Raw genomic sequence first — 27300 nt, 5'->3', positions numbered from 1 at the left:
AGTCTTTTAGGCGTGATAACTGGGTTATCACCGCTTTGTGAATCGAGGCCTGTGTGTAGCAAGCACCCAAGGAGGAAATACAGGTTGATGTGCAAAGATTCTAGGTACCTCTGCACTCCTTGGTACTCATAAATAGTAATTAAAGAGTCATCACCATCTGTATCGTAATATCAGCTCTTTATTGTTGTTGATTAAAAATACATGATGTCATTTTCAATTTTGTTTGTGTCTATCTTGAAGCCAATCCTGACATTGTTTCCTCCCTTACTTTGTCTGTGTATGCATTTCCCGCCCTCCTCCCAGTCTTCAGACACTCCCACCCAGCTCTGTAGTAGAAAGTGCATTGGAAATACTGGCCAATCAGAGAGAAACAGAGGTGTGGAAGGGGAAAATGGGAGGGAAAGGGTCTTCAGCCAATCAGGCTGCATTAGACATATCTGAGGTAAAAGTAAAGAAGACAAAAAAATTAAATCCATTACGCCCTGCAACTTCTGTTGTGCAGCAGATGTATCAAATTATACACTATTTACTTTTTCTCCCGAGTATTCTTCCTGGTGATATTTTCACACATAGGGCTTGATTCCGATTTTTGCGCGTATTTTGCGATTCCACAAGAAAAAGCGTGCAAAAACGCTAGCGCGGACGTGATATGAGTTATCACGGTTTAGTGAATCAAGACCATTGTCATTATAATGCCTTTTAAACACCCAGCAAGCAAGAAAATACTGAATATAATTTTGATATTACTTTGCCATCTCCTTTTTTTTGTACTTGAAAAGTCTGAAAAGATTCTGAAAAGTCCTGAAAAGATATTTTAAAGAGAAGATTGGAAATGGTCTGTTAGGAGAAAAGTCAGGAGAAAAAGTCAATTGCATATGGGCCCAGATGTCAGGGAAATTCATAAGAGCTGTATCTGTTAATTATTACCTATTAATGGCCCCCTTGCTGAGTGCTATTCCAAATCCCATGGAGCAACCTTTGGCTCTACACCTACATCTGTCTAAACAGAGCCAAAGTTTATATTTTGTGATAATTAATTCATGGAACCAAAACAGTATGTTTCTTTGAGCCCAGGGGAAGAGTGTGCACTGAAACGAAAACAAATTGAAATGATATCTGAATGTGTTAAGTATGAAACAGTCTTACTAATGAAAAATCACTAAATTATCCAAGCTGAGAGTGTGTTCATTGCTATGGAGGACAGGCAAGAGGAGACAGGAAGCTTCTCACAGCAGCTTTAGCTCATGGCTAAGGAATATTGGTATTTAGGAAATGCCAACCTGGCTTATCATTACTGATGTGAGACGTTTCGGCCCTGTTCACAGTTAACAGTTGTGTGGCAAAATAATTCTGCATGCCAACTAACTGTCCATACAATTCTATGGAGCTGTTCACAGTACTGAGTTGTAACTGAGTGCGTTATTATAACTCACTGCATGCAGGCTTTGTATTAAAGTCTATGTCCAGTCTCGATTGCAGTTCACATTCATTACAACGTGTGTGTTATGCAACTGATCAATGCTAACCTAGCCTCAGGAAGGCCTATACAGACATACAATCATTTCCAAATCTGACTCTAAACAATTGGGAGGGAAAATTATCACCTAAAGGCTCATTCACACGTCCAACATAATGCACAACCAACCGCACAACATGACCAACCACACAACAAGTTGTTTACATGACAAGTACGTACGCACACGCCAAACAACTAAACAACAATTCACTTGAAATGCTATGCATGCAAGCTAAACGACAAACTGCACAACATGTCCATTCAAAAACAAAAAAGTTGTTCAAAAGACTTGTACACACGTGTCCAACCTGCACGATAGTTGGGCAGGTTGATCCACCGGCTGGATCTGGTAGACCACCTGTTGTCAGTTGGTTTTCTGGTTGTTTGCAAGCTGTACACATGCCCAACTATCTTCCAACAGACCAAGTTTAGAAGATAGTTGGGCAGATTGTTGGGGCATGTATACGTGCCTTTAGTTTTTTGTGTAGCTTTAGGGTGAATCTGTGGTTTGATAGTTGTAAGCAGTAAGGCTGATGTCAGCATTGTTTGAGGCTATCATTTATTGTATGGTGATTTGCTAGAGAGCTAAAACAGGTTAGTTCAGCGCTGGCTGTTTTGGCATAGGATGCTTGTCATTTATGTTGAAATGGGTGCCAGACACAGCTGCACCCAAACTACCTTGGTACCATGAGACTACTAAGCAGTCTTATTGTCTCACCCTAGTCAATTATCATCACTTACTATACCCATGGTAAGGAGAATTAAAGCAATCAGACTGTTTACTGGTTTAAAAATGCTTTCTCCCACCTAAAATTTAAAATTTATTTTTCTGAAAAACAACATCTTTTTGAAAAAAAATAAAATGTTATGCATTACCAGTAGTACCCCCAATATATGCAGAAATGAACTTAAAAAGTTGGCATCATAGACTTCAATGCACATAATAATGAAAATTAGAATCCAAAAGCCAATATTAGTCCTAATCGGATTTTGACCAGTTCTACTACTTCTACCAAATGTGCATTCATCATTTCCAGGAACCTCCTAAAGGGGCACCTGCAAGAGAGCAAATTCATTAACATATGTTGTAAAAGCAATAGAAACAGATTTGCAGAAGCTCAGGTATGTTCAATCTTCAGGCAAGCATAACCTATTTTTCCTCACATGTCTTTGAATGGCATATAACACATCTTTTTTTACCACTTTTAAGTCCCTACTCCACCATCCTTCTCCAACCGCTACATCTTGTTTATCGACTGATTCTTTTTTCAACTCTTTGCAGATGAAAGGTTTGCTTGTGTTTACCATTGTTGTTGTAAACTTTTTATTGGATTTGGAATTTACTGTTTTTTAACGAAAATACAATTTGTTTTCTGGGAGGTGCACATACTACTGGGCTAATAGATTTATGTCTACCCAGTTCTGCTATGTGTTTTTATCATGCTTTTTAAGAAAGAATTAAAATTTTATTCTTCCACCCATTTTGTCAGTTGACTTAAATAGCCATGGTTAAGTCCTACCTAGACCCTTATTTCCTTCTTCCACTATCTCCTTTTATTTCAACATGGAACTTTACAGATAAAATCAATAACATAAGAAACAACTTAATGACTTTTGATAGTTTTGCCTTTCTTTATGGGCCCGTTTCCACTTGCCACCGCACGCGGCTGTGAGACGCACGGTGGTACTTCCTAGTCAGCAGGAAAGTTGATGAATCCCAGAAGCCGTGCCATGTACGGCTATGGGATTCACAGCCTCCTGCACGGAAACTGATGGCAATGTCGGGCGAATCGCTAAGGTAAGCGATTCGGCCAGCGGCACCATAGTTTCCTATCGCAGAGTTTCCCTGCGCGGTTTGCCTGCGGGGAAACTCTCTGAATTCGGCACGGTTTCCGCTGTAGTGGAAACGGGCCCTTACTGCCTCCTCTCCTCTGCACTAACATCACTAACATTTTTCACTCAGTTAAAGTGTACCCGAGGCAACATGTGACATGATGAGATAAACGAGTATGTACAGTGCAAAACATATTAACCAAGCTGTTTTTTTTCCATTTTTTTATTTTGCTGCCTGAAAGAGTTAATTTATGTACATGCAAGTGACAGCTTCTGTCTTGTCAGTACCTTGTCAGGAATATAGTAAACATCACTGATAAACAAATTACAGCCATAGGGGGAGAGATAGAAAAAGGTCAGAAGTTCATGTATTTTATTTTTGGGGGATTTTTTTTTGAGTCATAAAAGTTTATATGAATACAAAAATAGAAGATACAGGGTCTAACAAGAAGATAAATACAATTTAGGAGCATATCCAGAGATGCATGACATAGATGGGAACATAGTAACAGCACACTATATCCCACCCTCTAAATTATCACAAAAATCAGCTCACAGTATCCTTCTGATCTTAGAAAACTGGACATTATAAATTGGAAACAGTGACAAAAAGGCCACATTAACTGGAACCAGTAACTAAGAACAGGATCTGGAGCTACAGTATTATATTTAAAAAACAGTTTCGGGAGTTTCTCATAACCAACTTAGACTAGAAGGGATAGTCCTATTTCCATAATTGTATCAATGATTTACCCAGAATTAGACAGGTAATGCCTGTAGAGTTTAGGGCAAAAAGGTCCCCGTATGGGGGGTAGAAACAGAAAAATCAAGGAAAGATAGATAGAAAAGAGAAAAGAAAGTCAAAGAGAAAAAGAAAGAGAGAGAGAGTGACCAAAGATCCTCTGTGGAGTAAGTCTGCTAATCAACAATCACCTGTGAATCCAGCAACCTAAGAAGAAATCAAAAAGCAATTACCTCTGAAAGAGATTATATAACTCCGGGGACCATCTTACTGTCTCAAGATTGCCTTCTCTTTATCCGTTTCCTGGAAGATTGCCCACATCAACCAACTATTTTGATCATTGAGAAATCTACTGTGAGAGTCTTGAACAATGGCCTCCATTGCTTCAATATATCTCATCTCATCTAACCAGTCAGCAATAGTAGGAGTTATATCAGATTTCCAAAACTTAGGAATAGTGAGTCTGTCCACCACTAAGATATGTCTTAGAAGGGATTTTTTGTCTTTTTTGATCGGGAGAGGCAACATGAGAAGCAATAAGGACTCAAAAGGGGTCAGGGCTCCATCCAAATAAGAGAAATCAGCACTAGTTGTAGGAAATGGGTCAATTGAAAGTATTATTATTATTTTATTATTTTTTATTTAAAATAATAACAATAATAATAATACTTTCCAACAAGTATTCCAACCACATAATGTTTTATCCATTACCTTTGGCCTCAATTTCAGACTTAGTGAATACTTTTCCATCAGTAATTAGTAGATCATGTATTTTAACTCTGGGACACTTAATAGACTGTCATTGAGCAGAGGCATTCAAACGTTTAATCAACTTTTTAAATGTTTAAATATGAAATAAAACCATGTGATATCTAAAAAGGTCATCTTTAGGAGTAGGAGGATAAATATTATTTTTTATCTCATCAGTTTATTTGCCTTGGGTTCATTTTAACTGAAGAGCAGTTGTTCTCCCTAATCTCCAAAGTCTGCCACACTACCTGCTCCTTTGACTCCATTCCCTCTCACAATATTGCTCACATACCTTCCTTTTTCATACTTGCCCCCCAGACTGTATTGAATTTATACTTTTCCACTGGTAAACTTTCCACTTCCACTGATATACTTTTCCACTTTTCCCTTCTACATTCAAACACACGATCATGGAACCAATATTTAAGAAAACCTTACCCTTTTGATTTTTCTTCCTTCTGAATCTATTGCTGTGCATAAAATTACTTTAACGATCTGCACATGCAGATTAGTAATGGGATTCAACAGAAACAGGAGCAGAAAATACTGAGGAGAAACATGGATAAAGTGAATAAAATGTGTTTATTCACGAAAGTGCAAAATATATACACACACACAACAATATGAATGCAACCGTGGAATCAGAAAAACATGGTTCAGCACAGATCCCTAAATAACCACCCCAACTAACTAGCTAAGCAAATATATACAATGGCAAACATACAAGAGAATAGATCACTCAATGACCCATATGCAATTAACATTTTCTCCTGAGTTATCACCTAGGAGATAATTATCATCTTACCTATAAAATAACTTTATGGCATTTTACAAATGAAAAGGACCCAAAGGTTAGTGAAAAATAACTGTCAAGATTATTTTAAGTATTTTCTTGCTTGCTGGTGGTTTAAAAAGTATTATATTGATAAGGTGTGAAAATATTGCCTAGGAGAAATTTCAGGAGAAAAAGTTAATTGCACACTGAACTGTATGATCTGTTCTCTTGAGTACCATGGGTCAGGCTAATAGTGTAACTTGCGGTGCTTGCTGGAGGGAAGTAAAGGTAATGTTGCCATATGTTTGTGCACGGCAATATTACTGCAGTTATGTACATCAGGCCCTAGAAGTGTGGCAAAGGTGCCCAGATGATATATATTGGCTGTATTTCCACATATAGCAGAATCTGCTGCAAAATTGGCTGCCCAAGACCAAGCTCCAGGGCCAGATTTGACACTAGACACACTAGGCTTGTGCCTAGAGGCTTTAATGTGGTGAGAGGTGGCTGTCATGGATTCTCAAACCCATGCTCACCATCCTGCGGGCACTCCAAGCCTGCTAAGGGAGAGAGAACTGATGACCAGGCCACCCAGTGACGAGGGGCAGCCAGCACACTTGTGGTGCAGTTTGATTGGTAAACCTGCGAACCTATCATGATTTGCAGGTTAAGCAGAAGATGGAATTACGGTTATCAGAACTTCTGTGCTTGTAAACTCCCCAGATGTAAATGCGAACCTGCCAAGCTCTGATCTGTCCATGTATGTTCCTATTTACACTTTAGAACTAAGTATTGTCTTTCCATTCATATCCTACTGTCGTAAACAGTTTTTAACTGTTCAAAACCAGCGTTGAATAACTATTAAAACTAAAAGTCTAACCATCAATTACTAAGGGATTTTACCTGAACTCATATTGCCTGCAATTTAGCAGAACTCCCATGGCATCCAATCCAACCTAGAATCTCATATTCCTTTAACAAAACAGGAATCTGATTAATTGCATCACTATTAAAGAGCTTCTTATTGTTAAAGCTATATATAGCTAAAACCAAAAACACCAGCTGTTTCTATTGGTAAATTATAGCCTGGGAGGATGGAGGTCTCAGACGAGTTTTGGAGCTTATTCACATGCTGACCAAACAATTTACAGGAATAATGTCCAACATGTCACAACCAGCTGCATAGTATCAAGATCAACATCATAAGAAGAGTGATTTTGAAAAAGAAAAACCACAAGCATACTTAGACTTCTCAGAAACAGACTTATTCACTGCAAGACAACACCCTGCACTTATGGTTCAGCCTAATTCATGTAAACACAATAAGGAAAAGTCCCCTGCTGAATTTGCATTGCCTTCAGGTAGCATGTCTGCAAGTTCCTTATGTTTCAGTTTTAGTTCCTGATGATAGTTTTAGTGTTCAAAGGTAATAGTGTAATACTCTTTTGTGTGATTATCCATATCATATGTGCTGTGAAACAAAAACCCAATTCTACTTCAACTGCTTTATTAGCTCTTTATTTATTTGTAAGCTGGTAATAATCATCTCTGTATCTGTTTTGATTAGCTGTAACCATTAATAGTCTGCCCTCTTCCCCAGCCTACACCTCTCTGACACTGCAGCTGTCCTTGGCAGGCTTTGGTGCTCCATATCAATTGCTATGTATAGAGCACTTGAGGGGGGGGGGGCAATGTAAAATGTATACTGGGGCCCAGAGCTTCTAAACTATGCTACTGGCTTCACCCCTAAAATTGGCCTTGGTATAGACATTAGAAAATGATTATCCTAAGGTGCAGAGATTAGATTCTGAGCTCCTCTGAAGGACAGCTAGTCACATGACTACGGACTTTGTAAAGCACTGTGGAAGATGTCAGTGCTATATAAATGCATACAAATAATACACATACAATTCATTGGCGTCAATTCACTAAGCTTATCTCCTGTCTTTAATAACGTTTATAGAGTTATCACCATGGTGATAAGGCATGTAGTATTCAGGAAACATTTTACCTCTGGCAAACCTAAAGTTAACTCTTCTGTCTTTAAGTTAACTCTTCAATCCTTAAAATAACTCCAGAATTCTAAAGTTAAAGACAGGCTGTTAATTAACTGCATGTGAAAATAACTACAGAGGAGGTAACTTAACTACAGAGGAGGTAATTTAACTACAGAGGTGGTAATTTAACTACAGAGGAGGTAACTTAAGGAATAAAGAAATAAGATAACTCTCTCACTGTGTGGAGATAAGTTTTCTCTGGTCTTATTATCTCCAGCATGATCTTAGTGAATTGAGGCCATTATCTTATAAGTTTATTTTCACTCCAAATTTCCCTTAAGTTTCATCTTCTTCCATAGGACACCCTGGGCTTGATAAACAAAAGACCAGTAATTTTGCCATGCACAGGTAGCATTACTCTACTAGTGCCACCCGCCACATGAGTAATAAGTGGCGCTCTTGTGTCGTTAGGACCAGTAAACTTGCCATGCACTGCCGGCCCACTGCAACTTTACCGGCCTTTCATGCAATTATCTGATGGTTGTGAATGGAAGCTCACCTGTAGCATGTGGCCTGTGATATCACACTATGTTACCTTGTGATTAGGAAGTAGTGTCAGTGTACCCATGCCTGTATATATTTGTATATGCTTTTCCATAAACATAGCCGTCCCCTGTTCCAAGTGGTTTGCCAATGTCCCCACACCACTGCTGCAGCCACATCTCATTATCGCTGCAAGCAATGCTGCTGCCCCTTCAACCCTCTACCACCTATTGTTATTTTCTTCTCACATTCCTTAAACCTCCGCTTATCATTTCACTACCCATTTTATCACCTATGTGATGAGGGTGTGGCATGTATTGATGGAAGCGTTATATTGTGTTATATTGCTGTTCTGTGAATAGAGGTACCTCATATCTAAAGCTGGTCCTGCATCTAAAGCTGGTCCTGCATGAGTATGTTTATTAAAGAGGTAATCTATTTGAAGACAATAACATTTATAAGCATGAGTGCTTTTCTTTAAATTAACGCTGTACTTTAGGTTTCTCATTTTCATTTAGTATAGCTTTAGCTATGGTATTTATTCAAGGAAGTAAAGTATCTGAAAATGTATTCAAATTAAACAGTGAAAGACCTATGAGCCGGTATGTTTGTAGCATTGTAACGCTTGAAATTACTATTATTGATGGTTACAAAGCAGACAAAATAAAGTGATGGGAAAGTGAGCACTCAGGAGGAGACTGTGAAATCTTTGTATATTTACTAAAAGCTCATTTCCTTGTCAGTTAGGATCATTTCAAATATTAAAAAAGGGACTTGGTGAAATTCCTCACTGACAGTGTGTGATGAAATGTTTTAACAGACTTGTAAGTTAATATTCCTCTGGGGATGTTTTTACAGAATACGTTAATCATTAAATACTATTATGATCAAGCAACACATCATCACCATAAGTCCTGCACACTCCTGTTAATTTAACAATGTTTTTGATAGTTGAGATGAGATGACGAGAATACTGGATATGTGTAACAAGGTAGATCTGTAAAGCTTTGATGTTACTGGTGGGATAAAAGCCCATCTTACCAAATATTTTACTAGCCCTATCCTCTATAATAATCTCCCTGTGTAGCTGGGTCTGTGCTTTTTGCTACTGCACATGTGCGCAGCACGGACCCAGCCTCAGAGAGACAGGAGGACAGGGCCAGGGAGCCGGGCAGGTGTGTGAGCAGGCGGCTGGGTGTGCGCTCACGTGTGCGGCAGGTGCGCAGTAACATGCGGCGGGTGCGGCGAGAAACACAGACCTAGAGCCCGTTTTTAAACGGGCTTGGGTCTGCTAGTTTAGTCATAAAATCTTATTGCTTAGCTAATGTCAAGCAAGGGGCATTTCCATGTTCTCAGAAGATCTAGAGAACCCAGTATAATGTGGGTGTAGTCATGGCATTCTGTGCCCATGGCCAAATAATGTACATGTACCTAGACATCATCCCCTTCCCTCTTCCGGCCAACCACACAAATCATTGGACAAAGCCCCCTTCCTTGAATGAATAGTTTGTCCCCATTACGACCGCACAACTAGCCATATGAATTGCAATAAAAGAGATGATGCTTTCTAATGCAACCAGTTTTAGAATCTTACATCACAATTAAGTAGGTTTATTCACCAAATAATAATTAGGCAGCATGTCCCCCTAAACAACATTATTAGGTAGTGTCCCCAGACCACAATTATTAGACAGCATCCTCCCCAAATAACTTAATTAGGTAGAGTCTTCCTTCAAACAACATAATTAGGCACCACATTCCCCCAAACAACATATTTAGGCAGAGTGTCTCCACAAACAACATAAGATACAGTATCTGCTCAAATAATATAACTAGTCAGAGAACTACCACAAACACACATAAATATTATTATTAAACGTTATTAATGGTTGCACAGATTGCAAGATAATGATAAATATAGAAGATAAGTCCTTGTAGTGGTGGAGAAGAGCAGACAGGGAAAAGGGCCATGCCTAATAGGCCCGATCAAATAGTCTTACAATCATATTAGGGAATATATCTATCCAAACAAGGTTATTAGGCAGATTGCCTCCCAAACATTACGACTATGCAGAGTTCCCCCCAAACAAGTTATTAATTAGGCACAGTATCCAAATTTGGGTGCAGCAATACAATCACTGCAGGACCCTGAATTAGGTAATCAGTAGGGGATTATATTTTTTATATTTTCCTACATTACCTTGTGCAAGGAGAGCCATCTTCTGACTTCTCCCTGTGCCCAAAACAAATGCGGCCAGAACATACATACATACATCAGAGTATCCCCTCAAACAATATTTTTAGGCAGTATGTTCCTCTAAACATATATCCACATGCACATAAATAGGCTGTGTGTCCATTAAATATATTTAGTCAGTGTGTCCCTCAAAACATGAATAGGCAAATCATTGGCGCTCAGTGGCTCCTTTGAATAAAAATTAAATTAGGCATCATACTCACCTTTCAGCTTCTCTCATTTTCAGGCCTCCCTGGCTGCTTCAACAATCATCCCACATGCCAGTATTAGTGTAGTGCAATCTTACATCATGTCATACAAGCCTTTCATCATATATAAACTCATCGAATATCACTGCTGTGCTGCCTTCGACCTGGGTACAGATAGGAGATTCCAAATTAATGTATGTGATAGTATTTCCCGACACTGCTGAAAGAAGTTCATGGCACAGGCCCCAAATACTTAGCCATACCAAATCCACTGATGTCAACTAAATAACTTTTAAAAAGAGTCAAAGGTGGGCTCAAAACAGGAAAAAAAAAAGTAGGCTACCTGATCCACAGGGCTGAGTGGATCAGGTAGCCGCAAAAACCGCCATAAAAACCGCCGCTCTCGTGGGCCGTAATGGCCAACTTTCACTTTCGTGACCTATAGGTCAGGATGATGCATTGAGAGACTGTGTGTCTCTCATAGCCTGCAGGGAAGCAGGAGGCGTGGCCAGGGGGAGAGAGCTGCCCAATGGCAGCTCAGGAAACCCTGCAGGAATGCCCCTGGTGGGCATTTTGAACAGGACATTCCTCTCCCCTATGTTTATCTCCGAGTTAGTGTCACTAAACTTGGGGGACTGTAGCATGCCATAGGGAGGGCGGGAGAGCGGCGGTTGGGGGACACAGAGCCATGTCATTAGGCAAAAAACATGGCTTTGTGTCCCATCTGCCCCCCAAAGATCCACCTCGGGTTCTCTTTAAAAAAGCTGATTTGGAGTTCATCTGCCATTCATTTTCCATAACATGCTTAGCTAAGCAGTATCAGCAGTTCCAAAGAGCATAAGCTGCTGGTAACTCTTGAAGTTTTCAAATTGTATTTTTGTTGCAAAATACCTCACAGTGTTCTTTTGAATATAAAATTAAATATAAAAAGAAGTATGTTTACATTTTGTAAGTAACGTAAGATAAATTATATTCTTTATCTAATTTTAGGGGTTTCCCTGCAAAAATAAACAACTCGGTAAGTATTACTCTATTGGACATAAGACTGCTAAGGATTTATAACTGTTTTTGAATTTTGAAAAAGCATGCACATTTAAGGCCATGTGGAAGTACATATTACATAATATTACATTATGGGCTTGATTCATTAAGCTGCACTGCTAAAGCAGCACACCTCAAGGTTAAGGAGCGGCCGCTAATGCATGCCTGACATAGTAGCGCTCGCTGCTATGTAAGGAGCGTGCCTTCCTTAGGAGCGTCCCTTACTTAGATAGGAGCGTGCCTTACTTAGATAGGAGCACGCCTTCCTATACATAGTTGCTATGTATAGGAAGGCACACTCTTTTCTAAGTAAGGCATGCTCCTATCTAAGTAAGGCACGCTCCTAAGGAAGGCACGCTCCTTACATAGCAGCGAGCGCTGCTATGTAAGGCATGCATTATCGGCTGCTCCTTCACATTAAGGTGAGCTGCTTTAGCAGTGCAGATGAATCAAGCCCTATGTGTTCACTGTGCAAGTCTATGCAGGTGCTCTTTGTTTCTGTAAGATATACATTTGTGTGTCGTCCTTCTATTATCTTGAAAGGTCACATATATGGTGTAAGAAAGGAACTCCTTGTGCTATTTACCTTTCTCATGTATTCACAGCATCAGTCCCTTTAATCTGTTCACGGTACTGACTATACATTATTGATCACACTTTTTATTATGAGTTGTTTGCACTAGAGAGGCAAAATAGGAAGAGAATGATTCACTGCATATGACATTATCTACAGTATAACTTCTTTAGTGTGCTGTAATGTTAATGGACAGCTGTAATGAGAGGGATATGGAGGATGCTATATTTATTTCCTTTTCAGCAATACCAGTTGCCTGGCTCTCCTGCTGATCCTCTGCCTCTAATACTTTTAACAATAGACTCTGAACAAGCATGCAGCAGATCAGGTGTTCCTGACATTGTGAGATCGGACAAAATTAGCTGCATGGTTGTTTCTGGTCTTATTCAGACACTGCTGCAGCCAAATAGATCAAGGGGCTGCCAGGTAACTGGTATTGTTTAAAAGGAAATAAATATGTCAGCCTCCATATTTTTCTCACTTCAGTTGCCGTTTAAAGAGACTCTGAAGCCTACAAAATTACCTCAATTTTTAGGCTTTCCTCTTCAGCATTAATGGCATAGCTGAAACGCAGCTATCCCGCGGCAAAATGTGGCCTTAATTACCCCCAAATACCAGGGCAAAAATCCACAAGTTTTAAAGTCGTGGATTTCGCTGCCCGGGGAGCTAGAGCTTAGTGCTGTAGCTCTGCCTCCATTTGCGTCAATCTCCATGGATCTCCGCCTCTCCCCCGCCCCTTTCAATGAAAGAAAAATGAGAGGGGCGGGGGAGAGACGGCAATCAGCGGGGATTGATACGAGAAGATGCAGAGCTACTGCTCACAGCTCTGCCTCTAATAGAAAAGAGCCCCGCAATTTGCCCTGGGGACTTTGGGGTGAGTAACCTCCCTGGCGGTCAATTCAAACCGCCAGGGAGGCAGCACAGCAGTGTAAATTTTTTTTTAAAATCATGTAGCTAGCCTAGCGCTAGCTACATGATAGCCGCTGAGCAGCAACATCCCCCCACCCCCTGCGATCGCCTCCGGCGATCAGGCCCGTCAGGAAATCCCGTTCTGAACGGGATTTCCATTAGGGCTTCCCCCATCGTCATGGCTTCACCGATGTCATCGAGGTCGTGACATCAGAGGGAGTCCCGATCCACCCCTCAGAGCTGCCTGGCACTGACTGGCCAGGCTGCACAGGGGTCTCGGGGGGGCACCCTCTAATGTGGTGAATCGGTGGTGAGCGGCTGCGATCGGTGAGTTCACGCAGCTAGCAAAGTGCTAGCTGCGTGCAACAAAAAAAAAATTATGTAAATCAGCCCAGCGGGGCCTGAGCAATCCTCCTGCGTGGCATAGCCCGAGCTCAGCTCGGGATTATCGCCAAGGAGGTTAAGGCCTCGTTTTGCCACATGATAGCAGCGTTTCAGCTATGCTAATAATACTGAAGAGGACTGCCTAAAAAAAGAGGTAATTTTGTAGGCTGCAGACTCTCTTTAATGGCATTACAAAATGTGTTAGAACAGAGTCTTGTCCGGGAAGTTAGTTAAAAATGCTTTCACTTTCAGTTCAAACACATTTAAAGAATCTGTACATTATGCATTGTACGGTATCTCTGTCCTAGCAGCCCTCCCAAAAATATAATCCCCTATTAAGTATTTTTCCATAACATAAAATACTATTACACTGCAATTCAATTTAATAAGACAATTAAAATAGACCTCAGTGTACAACGGGCAAACTTTAATCCATTTTAAATTCTGGTCACCAGTGTTGCTGGGATACCCCCGATCATGAATTTGACTAAATATGGCCACGGCAGTATCAAAATCTGTGATCATGTGCTGGATTTGAAACAGAATTCTGAATTCGACTTGGACTTTAGCCGTGATTGCATGTAGAGTCCGTTATCACGCCCGTGATAATGGATTTGACTTTAATGTTAATAGCAAATCCCCCATACATGGTACAATCACTAAAATTGCATTGATTATAAAGGTGAAAAGTGGCTACAACTTAAAAAAAAAATCAAAAAGAACTTTTAGTTTTTGAGAAAATCGATTTTAAAGTTTCAAATGAAAAAAGTATTTGTGATTAAGATCCCGCCAAAACCTGCCGACTTTAGCGATTAATAGCAAAGCCCCCTTATATGCTAGAAACACCAAACTTGCCAGATATGTTAAGCAGAACAGAGGCAACAAGAGAGAAAAATTTAGAATTTTTTCAAAAAGACCCTATAGTTTTTGAGAAAATCGATTTTAAAATTTCAAAGGAGGTTTCAAAGGAAAAAAAGTATACATGTAAATGCGGTAAATACATTAAGTGTAATTTACTGCATTTAAATGTATACTATTTTCCTTTGAAATTTTAAAATCGATTTTCTCAAAAACTATAAGGTCTTTTTGAAAAAAAAATCCCCCCCCCCCCCTGTTCCCACTGTTCTTCTTAACATAGCTGGCAAAATTGGTGTTTCTAGCAGGTAAGGGGGCTTTGCTATTTACCGCTGAAGTTGGCGGGTTTTCAGGTAATAATCACTAAATCCGTGATCACGAGCCTGATTTGGACCACGTAACTGAATCCGTGATCGAGAGGCACTCACGAATTCGGAGTCTGACCTCGTGATCAGAAAAAACAGTGATGAGCAACACTGCTGGTCACACTTTATGTTTTTTTTTTGATGATTTGGGGATTGAATCAAATTGCGTCAAATCCAACAATCTTTGTATTATTAAATGATTTACTGCAATCGACAGATATCTTTTTAAAATGGCTAAATAAAATTTCAGTTGGACAGTCACTTAATGTCATTTCATTTTCTGTTTTATTGTGTTTTTATTGTTACATTTTCAAAACATAGAGCTCTGAACATATACATTTCCTTTTAACTATTTCATGTTATTGTTTTAATACATAGAATCGTTTATAATTTAAAATGCAATTTTAATGTTTTTGTTTTTAGATGATAGTTTTAATTTTTTTTGCCGAAGTGCTCCTAAGGATCTGCCAAAAAATGTCCTGGAGAATATGAAAATATCAACGGTCATGAAATGCACACCATCCAGTCGGTGCTCGCTACATTTAAATGTCAATGGAACTGTCATTTTTCATGGTATGCCCTTATATATTTCAAAATCATATTAGTTTCTATAATTTGGAACAAACGTTTTTGGTTTTAGACACAGTATGAGCTCTTTCTGAGTGCTTTTCTGAACAGCAGAGCTTCCTGAGCGTTTTTAAAAAACGCTCCCATTGACTTGCATTAAAGTCACGGTAGAATCATAGTAAAATTGCTGCAATCGCAATTCATTGAAAAATTGTGATCACAGGAATTTCAACCTAATTTTACAGCGAGTTTAACCATTTCTGCCACTGGGACGTGAGCCTCATGTCTGCAGCGGCAGTCACATTCCTGCAGTTTGGGGGATGTTCGCACAATTACCGGCAACAAGGGGATTGGCTGCAGAAGGCAAAGTCCCCTGAGCAAATCCGTACATGTCCGCCAAGAATGAACACTGTTTTAGTTCAAAAACAGTGCCAATTCTTAAATAAAGCCGCCGTGCTTCCTCCAGGTCGCCGATCGTTATATTTATGAATGGGAAACTAAGTTTCCATTCATTAATCTCCCCTCTGGCCACCGTGATCGCAGGCCTCCATTGATGCCTGTGTCACTTCCCTAGTTACAATGTAGCAACACATTACTTCCTATTGCGTACTTATTGTACACGAATAGGAAGTACTCAGTGGGGACATCTTGTGGCCAAATAGTAAAATTACACCTACTGACTTAGGAGAATACATTTTTTTTAATATGTATGTCAAGAGGGCATATTATTATTAAATTATGGGATAAAAATTAGTGATGGATGTAAAACTGAAAAAAATACACCTTTATTTCCAAATAAAATATTGTCACCATACATTCTATGATGTAATTTTAACGTTAGAATAACCGGGACAAATGGCGAAATAAAATGTGTGGCTTTTAATTTACAGTAGCTTGTATTATTTTAAAACTCTAATGGCTGAAAACTGAGAAATAATGCATTTCTTTAATTTTTTTCTTATTATTCCCATTATAATGCATTTAGAATAAAATAACTCTTAGCATAATGTACCACTCAAAGAAAGCCTAATTGGTGGCGGAAAAAACAAGGTATAGACAATTTCATTGTGATAAGTAGTGATAAAGTTATTGGGGAATGAAAGGGAGGAGGGCTGAAATGTAAAAATTCCTCTTGTCCATAATGTAAAAATACCCGCGGTCTGAAATGGTTAATGCAAGTCAATGGGAGCGTTTTTTAAAAAGTCAGAAAAGCACTCAGAAAGCACTCATAGTGTGTCAGTCATTTCATTAATTCTCAAGAAAATTCAAAAATTCAAAAATTCAAGTAAATCTGTCATTTCACTGTATTTATAACATATTTCCCATATCTCTTGTGGTGGTGCCACAGTATACCCAAACCCAAGATACTGTAACTGATTTGTTCCCAGCATAAACTGTAATCCACCATGTCTTATGCCACTGTTTCTCAAACCTGTCCTCTTGACTCCCCAACAGTGCATGTTTTGCAGGCAACCTCACCTATGCACAGGTGGGGTAATTAGTGTCTCAAATACATGGAATCCACCTACACAGAATCCACGAGGACACGTTTGAGAGACACTATCTTGTCCTCTTGCAAACTACATGCACTATTTTGTTCCAATTTACATGCGATTCCGATTTGCCATTTTGAATCGTTACTGCATGCTGCATTTTTTCTGCGTTTTTCTTTTGATAGCATCCAGGGAAAATCGGAAATTGCAAATCGGAATCGCAAATCGGATTTGCAGTGTGCAGGGGCCATTATACTGTTAACTGTTGTTTTGTTTACATTGTATTGTTATGCCTTCTATTCTGTTGTACACCGCCATGGAAGATGCTGGCGCAATATAAATCAATAATAATAATTATAATAATAATACAGATTCCTTTATGAGTGCAATTGTATTTGGCTTTTCTATCCATTCTTTATCACAGTAACATGACTACTCAGACAATACTAACATGTGACCTAACAAGTCATTTAACCTACCAATGTCACTCCTCTGCTTTTCTACCTATTTTTCTATTTATTATTATGAAGCACTGTTGTTGTGCTGACATATTTTCCACAACATTTTAGTACACAGAATCTTAGTGGTTACCTGAATCCCATTTAGCAGGACGTGATGGTATAAATTTTTGTGAGAAGTCCAAAGGAATTTTTACACTCCCAGAATATATAATAGTGGTGAAATGTTGTTACTTAGTAGGTGGTTTATTCTAATTTGTTTAGACTGATTGTTATTTTTACTTGTGAATGATAACAACATTGTTTCCTTTCAGGGCATGTTCGTGGTGTGGAAGTTTGTGCTCTGTCACTTGGCTCACAGCATACTCAGTGCATGAATATCAGGTTTCCAAGGCAAAAACAGAAGTACTATCAGCAAAAAGTAAGGAAAACTCAATTTGACAGTTAAATTTTACTCTGTACACAATAAGAGATGTACACTGGGAAAACCACTACTTCCATACAATTCCTTTTAGGCAATACAGTTACTATGCAATGCTATTATTTTTAAGTCTTAGAAGCAGCAGACACTTGCAATGTTGCCATCCTTAAACAGAAGATATTCCCAAGTATTCAGCTTTATGTGAGCAAGGATTTCCTACAGTACAAGACCAACCTGCTGCAGTTCCACACTGCCCTTGCTCATGCGAAGCAGGAATACTTTACCAAGCTCATCGGAGCACAAGCTTCCAACCCCCGGCATCTTTTTGTCACTTTCAACTCCCTGCTTAACCCCCCCCCTCTGTTTCCTCCCTCTCTGCCACAGATTTAGCCACCCACTTCACCAACAAAATTGTCTCCATCTGCCAGGGAATATCGAATCTCCAATCCTCACCGCCCACCCCCTCCCAACCAGCTCCTCCTCCACCCTATCCTCCCCTCACATCCTTCACTCCTACTACCACCGACGAAGTCCACCACCTACTGCAGTCTTCCCATACCACTACTTCCCCCCTTGACCCCATCCCTCCTGATTTACTCCAGCCTCACTTCACGGAATTCGCCCCAGTCCACTCCTCACTACCCTGTTCAACCTCTCCCTATCCACAGGCACCTTCCCCTCAGACTTCAAGCAGGCCACTGTACTACCCCTGCTCGAGAAACCCTCCCTCGACCCCTCGCTACCCTCCAACTACCGTCCTATCTCCCTCCTCTCCTTTGCCTCAAAACTCCTTGAGCGTCTGGTTCACAAACGCCCGACCCAGTACCTCAATGCCAACTCACTGCTAGGCCCACTGCAATCTGGATTTCAGCCTGCCCACTCAACCGAAACTGCTCTCACCAAAGTGGTCAACGACCTTGCCTTAGCTAAAGCTGAAGGTAAATACTCCATTCTCCTCCTCCTTGACCTTTCAGCAGCTTTTTACACAGTAGATCATCCCCTACTCCTCCAGTCCCTCCAGTCCTTGGGCATTCACGAGCTCGCCCTGTCCCGGCTTTTATCCTACCGCTCCTTCACGACCGCCTTCAATGAGTCCTCGTCCACCCCCAACCACCTCTTGGTGGGAGTGCCCCAAGGTTCAGTCCTTGGCCCCCTACTGTTCAGCCTATACACATCCTCTTCCAATACTCTCTTGTCTCTCACCTTTCCAGGCCTGTAGCAGGACCTCCGTGCCGGTGCCCACCTCCTGCAGGTACACCACCCCTGCACAACCGTAGTACTAGCACAAATGGAGATGGCACACAAATGGCTTCAGTATTGCACTGTATTGACAAGCATGCAGAGGCACACACGACATGTTTCGGGCGGAGCCCTTCCTCAGGTGTCATGCTTGTCAATACAGTGCAATACTGAAGCCATTTGTGTGCCATCTCCATTTGTGCTATACACATCCTCCATTGGCAAGGTTATCTCCTCTATGGGTTTTAACTATCATCTGTATGCAGATGACACCCAGATCTACCTCCACACCCCTGACATATCCACCACTACCATGGACAAGGTCTCCTCCTGCCTATCAGCCATCTCCTCCTGGATGTCCGCTAGGTTCCTGAAACTAAATCTAGACAAAACGGAATTTATGATCTTCCCACCCCGGCCATCCACGAACCTCCCAGATGTGCATGTCACTGTTAACCACACTACCATTCGCCCTATCTCTCAAGACCACTGTCTGGGTGTCACCCTGGACTCCGCACTCTCCTTCCCTTCCCACATCCAAAACCTCACAAAGTCCTGCTACTTCCACCTTCGTAACATCTGTAAGATTCGCCCTTTCCTGACCTCTGCCACCACCAAACTCCTCATCCTTGCCCTCATAATGTCCCGCCTTGACTACTGCAATGCCCTGCTGTCTTGGCTCCCTATGACCCGAACAGCCCCACTGCAGTCCATCATGAATGCGGCAGCCAGAATTATCCACTGCTCCCATCGCTCCACCACGGCAGATCCCCTCCTATAATCCCTCCACTGGCTTCCTATCCAGTCCAGAATCAGATTCAAGATACTGTGTCTGACCTACAAATCTGTCCACAAAACCTGTCCAACCTACATTTCCGATCTTACTCAGAGGTACACACCTAGCCGCTCACTCCGATCTTCCAATTAACTTCGCCTAACCGCCCCCCGCATCACCCAGTCCCATGCACGCCTCCAGGACTTCTCAAGAGCTGCTCTAACACTAAAGAACTCTCTACCTCCACCCATTAGGGCAGCCTCCTCCTTCAACATCTTCAAGAAAGCCCTCAAAACTCACCTTTTCACTCTGGCCTACTACCCCTCACAAGTGCTCTAAACCTACAGCTGAACTCTGGATCCCTACCGTTCGTGTCCTTACCTCTGCCTCTAGATTGTAAGCCTTTGGGCAGGGTCTTCCTCCTTTTGTGTCCTACCTGATCATGCACCTCCATTACTGTGAACCCATGCTATGCATCTGAGTAAACCTAACTTGCCTAATCTCCATGCTCCATCCAGTGACTGACTAAGCATTACCTGGTACTCATACTGTGCTGTGTGATCTGGTTTTCTTGTATTCCTGTATTGTTATATTGCTGTATGTCACCCCAAAATATTGTCTGTAACCTAAACGAATGTCCAGCGCTGCTTAATATGTTGGCGCTTTATAAATACAATAAATAAATAAATAAATAAGAAATGTTTTCTATTAGGCATCACTGAATAGTGTGTGAATATGCAAATTATTCCTAAATGCCAGAAATCCATGCAGAAGCATTGGTTTATAACGCACCCATAGCCTATTTATTTTACACAGGTATATAAGCCAGCAATTGTTTCCGAATTGCTTCAAAGGCTTATAACAGGGTCAACGCTACAAACATCCAAATCATCCAAAACTCTTATGTAGAGTACTGGCTATATGGTATAGTCATTGGTCATCTCCTATATAGAGAATTAGTACTGTAATGCGGCAATTGGAATTCCGTGGAATACCGAGTATCAAAACTCGAAATCTATAGGATTTGGAATTATTAGGCTAATCAGAGACTTTGGAAGAGTACTGCAGTTGCCAATTGGAAATGTGGATTGCATTCGTGTACATCTGCATACCATTACTGACAAAAATAGCAACGACAACAAAAATCTGATTTCCGCAGAAATCGGAAAGGCGCTTTTCTTATACCCTAATGTCACTGTAACAGCAAACAGTAAAAAGAAAATTGAACATACTGTGAATGAAAGAAAAATGTTACGTGCTGTACTCTAAATGTAGTGCAAGTGCACAGCTAAAATGATAAACTTAATTAGCACTGCTGGTGTCCAGCACTTTTCTTCTTGCTCTTTCTCCCCCCCCCCCCTTTATTCATCTATTAGACAGCATAACTACATTAACTTATGAAACTAAACTTAAAGAGAACCTGAACTGAAAATAAAAAGTCAAAGTAACCATACACAGGTCATACTTACCTCCCATGTAGTCTACTACTCAATTTCTTTCTCCTCTTGTGCGTCCCATTTGTCCACTGTGATCAATGAAATTCTCCATCCTCCATTTTAAAAATGGTCATTGCCCCATAACAGCTTCCTGGTCAGCACACTGTTAAACTGTAATATCACCCACTTGAGCCATAGGGAAACATGGACATTTCCTTGCACGTTCGGTTGTAACTGACAGCTACTGATATATAACTGACAGCAACTGGTATATATCAGTTCTGACAAAATATTGACAGGATCACTGTAATAAGAAAATGGTGAACTTCTGAGAGGAACTGACGGTGCGGTTAGTATGTAATATTAATTTGCAGCTACGTCATTTGTTTATTTGAAATAATTTTACACGCTTCAGGCTCCCTTTAAGCTGTCACTGTATTCCCTTTTCTCTGATTCTCTACAGATACATGTTCAGGCTAACTGCTTGGAAGTGGATGTTTCAGAACATGTTTATGTAACCATGAAAACAATTCCAGATTACTGTAAGGTTCACTTAGAGGAGCATTACTACGTAGAAGGTAAGAAAATACATAAAATGTATCGGCTGTCTATGTAATTCTGTGATAACAAACAGTGTGTGCCAAAACCAAAAGCAACCTATCAAAAAGCTGAATAGCTTGCCTGCAGTAATTTATTGCTAAAAGCCATAAGCTTGCTATACACCAGCGGTTCTGGTGCTTGGCTTACAAGGGCGAAAAGGGATAATTTGCATATTTAGTGGTAGTGCATTGTGGGTAACCACAAATGTTCACTTATAACTGAATTATTGCAAATGTCCTTCTGTTTTAAGAAGGCAATTACACCAAGCTTTGCTATTTTAGTAGGAGGGCTTTTTGGTTCCTTTTATCCCCCTATACATTCCTAGTAGTTTGGGTCACCCTGAGCTGCTTGGTTACTCTGTTGTAATTTATTGGTGTAATTATGTCATTTTCCTGCCCTCCAGTGTACAGCATGAGGAGTACAGAGTGTTTGCTCCTGGATCTAAACAGTCCAGGGGGTTCAAGCAATAGTGCTTACAGTATTCCCTTACAGAATCAAATGTTTATATTTTCCATTCACTCATGAAAAGAAGAAGCCAAACCTTGTTTCAGGTTCTACTGAGTTATGTTTGTCCTGGCCACAGACATAAGGTTTTAATGCAATCTTCTAAAAATGTCATAGAAAAAGAAATAAATAAATGTTCTTTTAAAGGGATTGTTCAGAAATATCTGCTTTGCTGCTTAGTATCTGATATATAAACAGATTTAAAAGTTGTGTGGATGATATGATCATGTGCTAAAGATTTGTCAGAATCCCTTACACACGTAATGAAAAAATATCCCCAAATCTCCTAACAGTGTATTTGAAATGATTCACTGTGACATCATCCACACACAATTAAGATATTTTGTGTTTTCTTGAGGATTTTTCTTTTTACTTCAGTCTTGTCTAAATCCATTGGGCTTTAACACTAAAGTGTGTATGTGATTGCATGAGGCAGTACAGTTCATTACTTCTTACTAACACATAATGTAAATAAAGATAAAATGACCACATATTTAAAAATGAGTTAGCTATTATTTCATGTTCAAAGCCATATTTGACTTTCATGTTCAATGTATTTATAATGTCCTAGCACCCAGTCATGTTGCATTTTCCTCCAATCAAGCATATGGTTACAATTGAGTTATTCAAATTAAGCTGAGCTTGAAAACATCTATCAGAAACATATGTTTGTATTTTTATGTAACACGCATCAGAGAACAGAGAATGAAAAGTAGTGAATAAACCTAGAAAGTAAGGACTACACCAAGAATCTTCTATTGTACTAATAGTGTATAGTATTTTTATTGTTCATTACTTATCACAGTTGATAACAATGATGAACATTTAAACATTTTTTAGAATAAAATTATAGATATGATTTGATTTTTGTTTTTAAAGTTGAAACTTCTCATGCAGTTTGCTGATCTCTTTGCAATTTACAGTATTTTTGTGTATTTATTATACATGGTAAATAAACCTACCATTCAGCTGACATTTTAAGAGGTACCATTACACTCAATGATTTTCCCATTGATTCATTGAATTAATCTCCTGGGAATCGATAACTCCCAAATGTCCAATAGATTGACTTTCAATTGACTGGAAAATCTAGGTCAAGGGGGGACGGGGAAGAAGCAGTAGTCGATTGATAGGCCGTAAAGTTGAACTGCATCGAACATTGCAATGCTGCAGTTAGATTGATTTTCAATAGATTCCCTGCTAGAATTGATGTGCATGTCTGGTAGGAATGAATAGGCAATAAATGTATGGTGAGCTTTTGGCTGCTTTACCAAAAGTCACCTTCAAATAGTTATATAATATTTCAGCACTATATGGGGTGGCAATTCTGGATATAGAGATTTTGGGGCTGAGCAGAAATTGCAGAATAACCTAACATTAGATAATAACATGAGTGACATAACATAATAACACAAACCTGCAAATCTAAGTGTAGGAAAAAATGTTAGCTTTTGAGAGTATGAAAATGGGTTAGGAATTATTTTGGGCTTTGTGTCCCCATCAGGAAAAAATTGCCTTATTTTGTTTCCTGAGATGAACTGGGAACAGCTATCTAACTAATAAAGTCAGCAACAACAGAAAAGAAAGAAAACTACTTTGCAGAGTGAGAAAGACTCAATCCTCCTAAAATCATTTATTACTATCCCTCATTTAAAAACCACATTTAATCTAAAATGTTTTTTTCCCAGAGCCATCTTTAACCCCCCTGGCGGTATGAAAAATTCCGCCAGGGGGCAGCGCAGCAGTTTTTTTTTTTTTTTTTAAATCATGTAGCGAGCCCAGGGCTCGCTACATGATAGCCGCTGCTCAGCGGCATCCCCCCAGCCCCGCCGATCGCCTCCGGCGATAGGCGATCAGGAAATCCTGTTCAAAGAACGGGATTTCCTGGAGGGCTTCCCCCGTCGCCATGGCGACGGGGCGGGATGACGTCACCGACATTGGGAGTCCCGAACCACCCCTCGGCACTGCCTGGCACTGATTGGCCAGGCAGCGCACGGGGTCTGGGGGGGGAGCCGCGCGCCGCATCAGATAGCGGCGATCGTGCGGGGGCCGGCGGCGATCAGAGCAAAAAAAAAAATTGGGAAAATTGGCCCAGCAGGGCCTGAGTGGCACCCTCCGGCGGCTTACCCCGTGTCCAGCACGGGGTTACCGCTAAGGAGGTTAAGGTCGCATTCCCAGTGGGACGTTATTGTACTGCGCTATACACTCATTATAACCCAGGTTAACGCACTTTTATGTTTAGTCTATGCAACATTCACAGTGCGATGTTAACGTCGCGTTGTAAATGTTGCGTTATGGTAACTCACTGTTTGCAGTGTGTTACCTCTAAACGCACATGTTACCATGTACAGGAAAGCATACTTTTCATTGCCTGTATGCTTTACTGTACCTACTATATGCCACGGTAACGCAGTGTTATTGTACGTTACTACCTTTTTTTGCGTTGCGTTGTAATGCTGCGTTGCGACTGTAATATTGCATTAACCACTTTACCCCCAGCGGTACGAATTTCTCCGCCCCTTTTTTCCCTCCTAAAAAAACAGGGACGGAGAAATCCGTACCTTCCGCGCTACCGCCGCTGTCCGCGCTCCCGCCGCTCGTGCGCGCGCACCCGCCGCTTGTGCACGCCGCCGCCCGCTTGCCCGGAGATCAATGAACGGGAAAATCCATTCCCGTTCATTGATCTAGCCCCCGCAATGATCTGCTGCTTCTTTCAGAAACAGCGAGATCATTGTGCGTCTCCCAGCCTCCTACTGCTTCCTGTAAGCGTCCTTCCGGACGCTTACAGGTCGCATGTAAACAAACACTCTGTGGCCATCTTGTGGCCAAATAGTAAACTACACCCTAAAAGCATTTTACATATACAAACATTACATTTACACAATAAATTAACTCATTACCTCCCACACTCCCCAATTTTTATTTTTTTTGTAATTAAAAAAAAAAAAAAATACAATAAAAAAAAACATAAATAGTTACCTTAGGGACTGAACTTTTTAAATATTTATGTCAAGAGGGTATAACACTGTTACTTTATAAACTGCGGGCTTGTAATTAGGGATGGATGCAAAACTGAAAAAAATGCACCTTTATTTCCAAATAAAATATTGTCGCCAAACATTGTGATAGGGACATAATTTAAATGGTTTTATAACCGGGACAAATGGGTTAATACATTTCATGGGTTTTAATTACAGTAGCATGCTTTATTTAAAAACTATAATGGCCGAAAACTGAAAAATAATAATTTTTTCCCACATTTTTTCCTATTTCCCCATTAAAACACATTTAGAATAAAATAATTCTTGGCATAATGTCCCACCTAAAGAAAGCCTAATTGGTGGCAAAAAAAACAAGATATAGCTCATTTCATTGGGATAAGTAATAATAAAGTTATAGACGAATGAATGGAAGGAGCGCTGAAAGGTGAAAATTGCTCTGGTGGTCAGGGGGTAAAACCCCTCAGTGGTGAAGTGGTTAAAATGCAATGTCCCACTGTGAATATGAACTTACTGTCATATTAACCATCACTTACTGTTGTTTAGCGTGAAACCATAATTAAATATTCCGGTCTATTAGAATAGATTAGCAACCGCATTTTTAAATTGTTAGGCTTATTTAAGTACCTAAAATGTAATCATTTTAAGTTTGTTTACAGAAAGCTTAAAGAGAATCTGTACTCTAAAATTCTTACAATAAAAAGCATACCATTATATTCATTATGCTCTCCTGGGCCCCTCTGTGCTGTTTCTGTCACTCCCTGCTGCAATCCTGGCTTGTAATTGCCAGTTTTAGGCAGTGTTTACAAACAAAAAACATGGCTGCTAACCAGCATGTGATAGGCTGAGAGAAGCTCAGTCTGTGACTCATACAGAGCCTGGAGGGGGCTTGGAGAGGGTGTGTATAACTTCTACCTATCACAAGCAGAGCAGCACATTCCGGCCTGAGTGCCTGAGCCCGACAAAGCCGGCAAAGGAAAGAAGATTAGATTATATAACTGAGATAATACAGCCACTGTGCAACTAGGAAAGGCTGCAGTAAGAGAGACCACAATAGAACAGGTATAGGAACTTATAGGATAGAAGAAATAAGGCTGAAAATTTTGTTACAGAGTCTCTTTAACACTACCTTGAAATAATTATCCCCGACAACTTTGTTTACCTTCTTAGCACTGTCAGGTTGTCGTTTGTGATAAAATGAAAGAGGGGCTGTAGTGACACAGAGCAGATTGTAGCAAATTATTCAGGATACCCACTTTTAAGTTAATTATCCTGGTCTCAGCATCAGAAATACTTCCTATATCTACAGTATATATTGCTATATATTGGTACATAGCCCTGCTCTCTTAGTGATGTTACAGTCTAGGAATATGAAAATTGGAAACTGCTCAAATTGGTTTAAAAAAATCATTTTTATTGTGCACAATCAAAAATTTAGTTTATAGAGGTTATACATGCCCCGAGGCAATTGCAGGCAAAAAAAAAATCCAGAAACAACCCAGATTTAAAAAAAATCATGCAATGTGTGACTGCTGCAGCATCAGGATTAGTGGTGTGCTCTAATAAACAAACAGGTGCACTGTAAAATGGATTTAAGCTGTTCCCAATTTTTGTATTCCTCAATTTCTATCCTAGGGTAAAGTGCTTCCATCGTCACAGCCTAGGCTATTTAGATATGTGGAATTCTCCTCCCAGAGCACTCTGGGAGACCAATAATTATTTTTACTGGCTTCAGAACTTGTACTAAACAAACAATGTGAAGTGATGCACCTGCCAGCAGTAAAGATGTTAACACCTGTTATTAGTTTTACAATGTAAATCAGGGTGAGAAAACATTTTTACAATGGGAAATCCCTGACTAAATAACTTATAAAGTAGTATTGTAAAAAATAAGCAATTGTATTTATGACACTATTTTTAGTTCAGTTCCTCTTTAAGTGTAATGGTATTGAGCGCTAAGAGTTCCTGTGCCTAAATTATCATGGTGAACTAGATGGTTTATTGCTAGATAACTGCTATTAATATCTGTAACTTTAGTTAAGTAAAATATTTAAAATAATATTATTAAATCTGTTATTA

At 40.0% G+C, this 27300-nt stretch overlaps 1 protein-coding gene across 3 annotated transcripts in view; it reads left to right on the top strand.

The window, feature by feature from the left end:
• Positions 1 to 27300, top strand: part of IL17REL (interleukin 17 receptor E like) — a 148772-nt gene that overhangs the window by 18563 nt on the left and 102909 nt on the right. For all 3 annotated transcript variants that reach the window (XM_068272696.1, XM_068272694.1, XM_068272695.1), the window contains exons 2-5: positions 11592 to 11619; positions 15153 to 15302; positions 17562 to 17668; positions 21582 to 21696. In XM_068272696.1, the coding sequence (XP_068128797.1) occupies positions 11592 to 11619; positions 15153 to 15302; positions 17562 to 17668; positions 21582 to 21696 (400 nt within the window). The remainder of the gene's footprint in view (positions 1 to 11591; positions 11620 to 15152; positions 15303 to 17561; positions 17669 to 21581; positions 21697 to 27300) is intronic.

Source organism: Hyperolius riggenbachi, chromosome 3 (genome assembly GCF_040937935.1).
Source record: "Hyperolius riggenbachi isolate aHypRig1 chromosome 3, aHypRig1.pri, whole genome shotgun sequence".
NCBI lineage: Eukaryota > Metazoa > Chordata > Amphibia > Anura > Hyperoliidae > Hyperolius > Hyperolius riggenbachi.
Note: the sequence above shows the minus strand (reverse complement) of the source record. Positions and strands in the feature narration are given on the sequence as shown.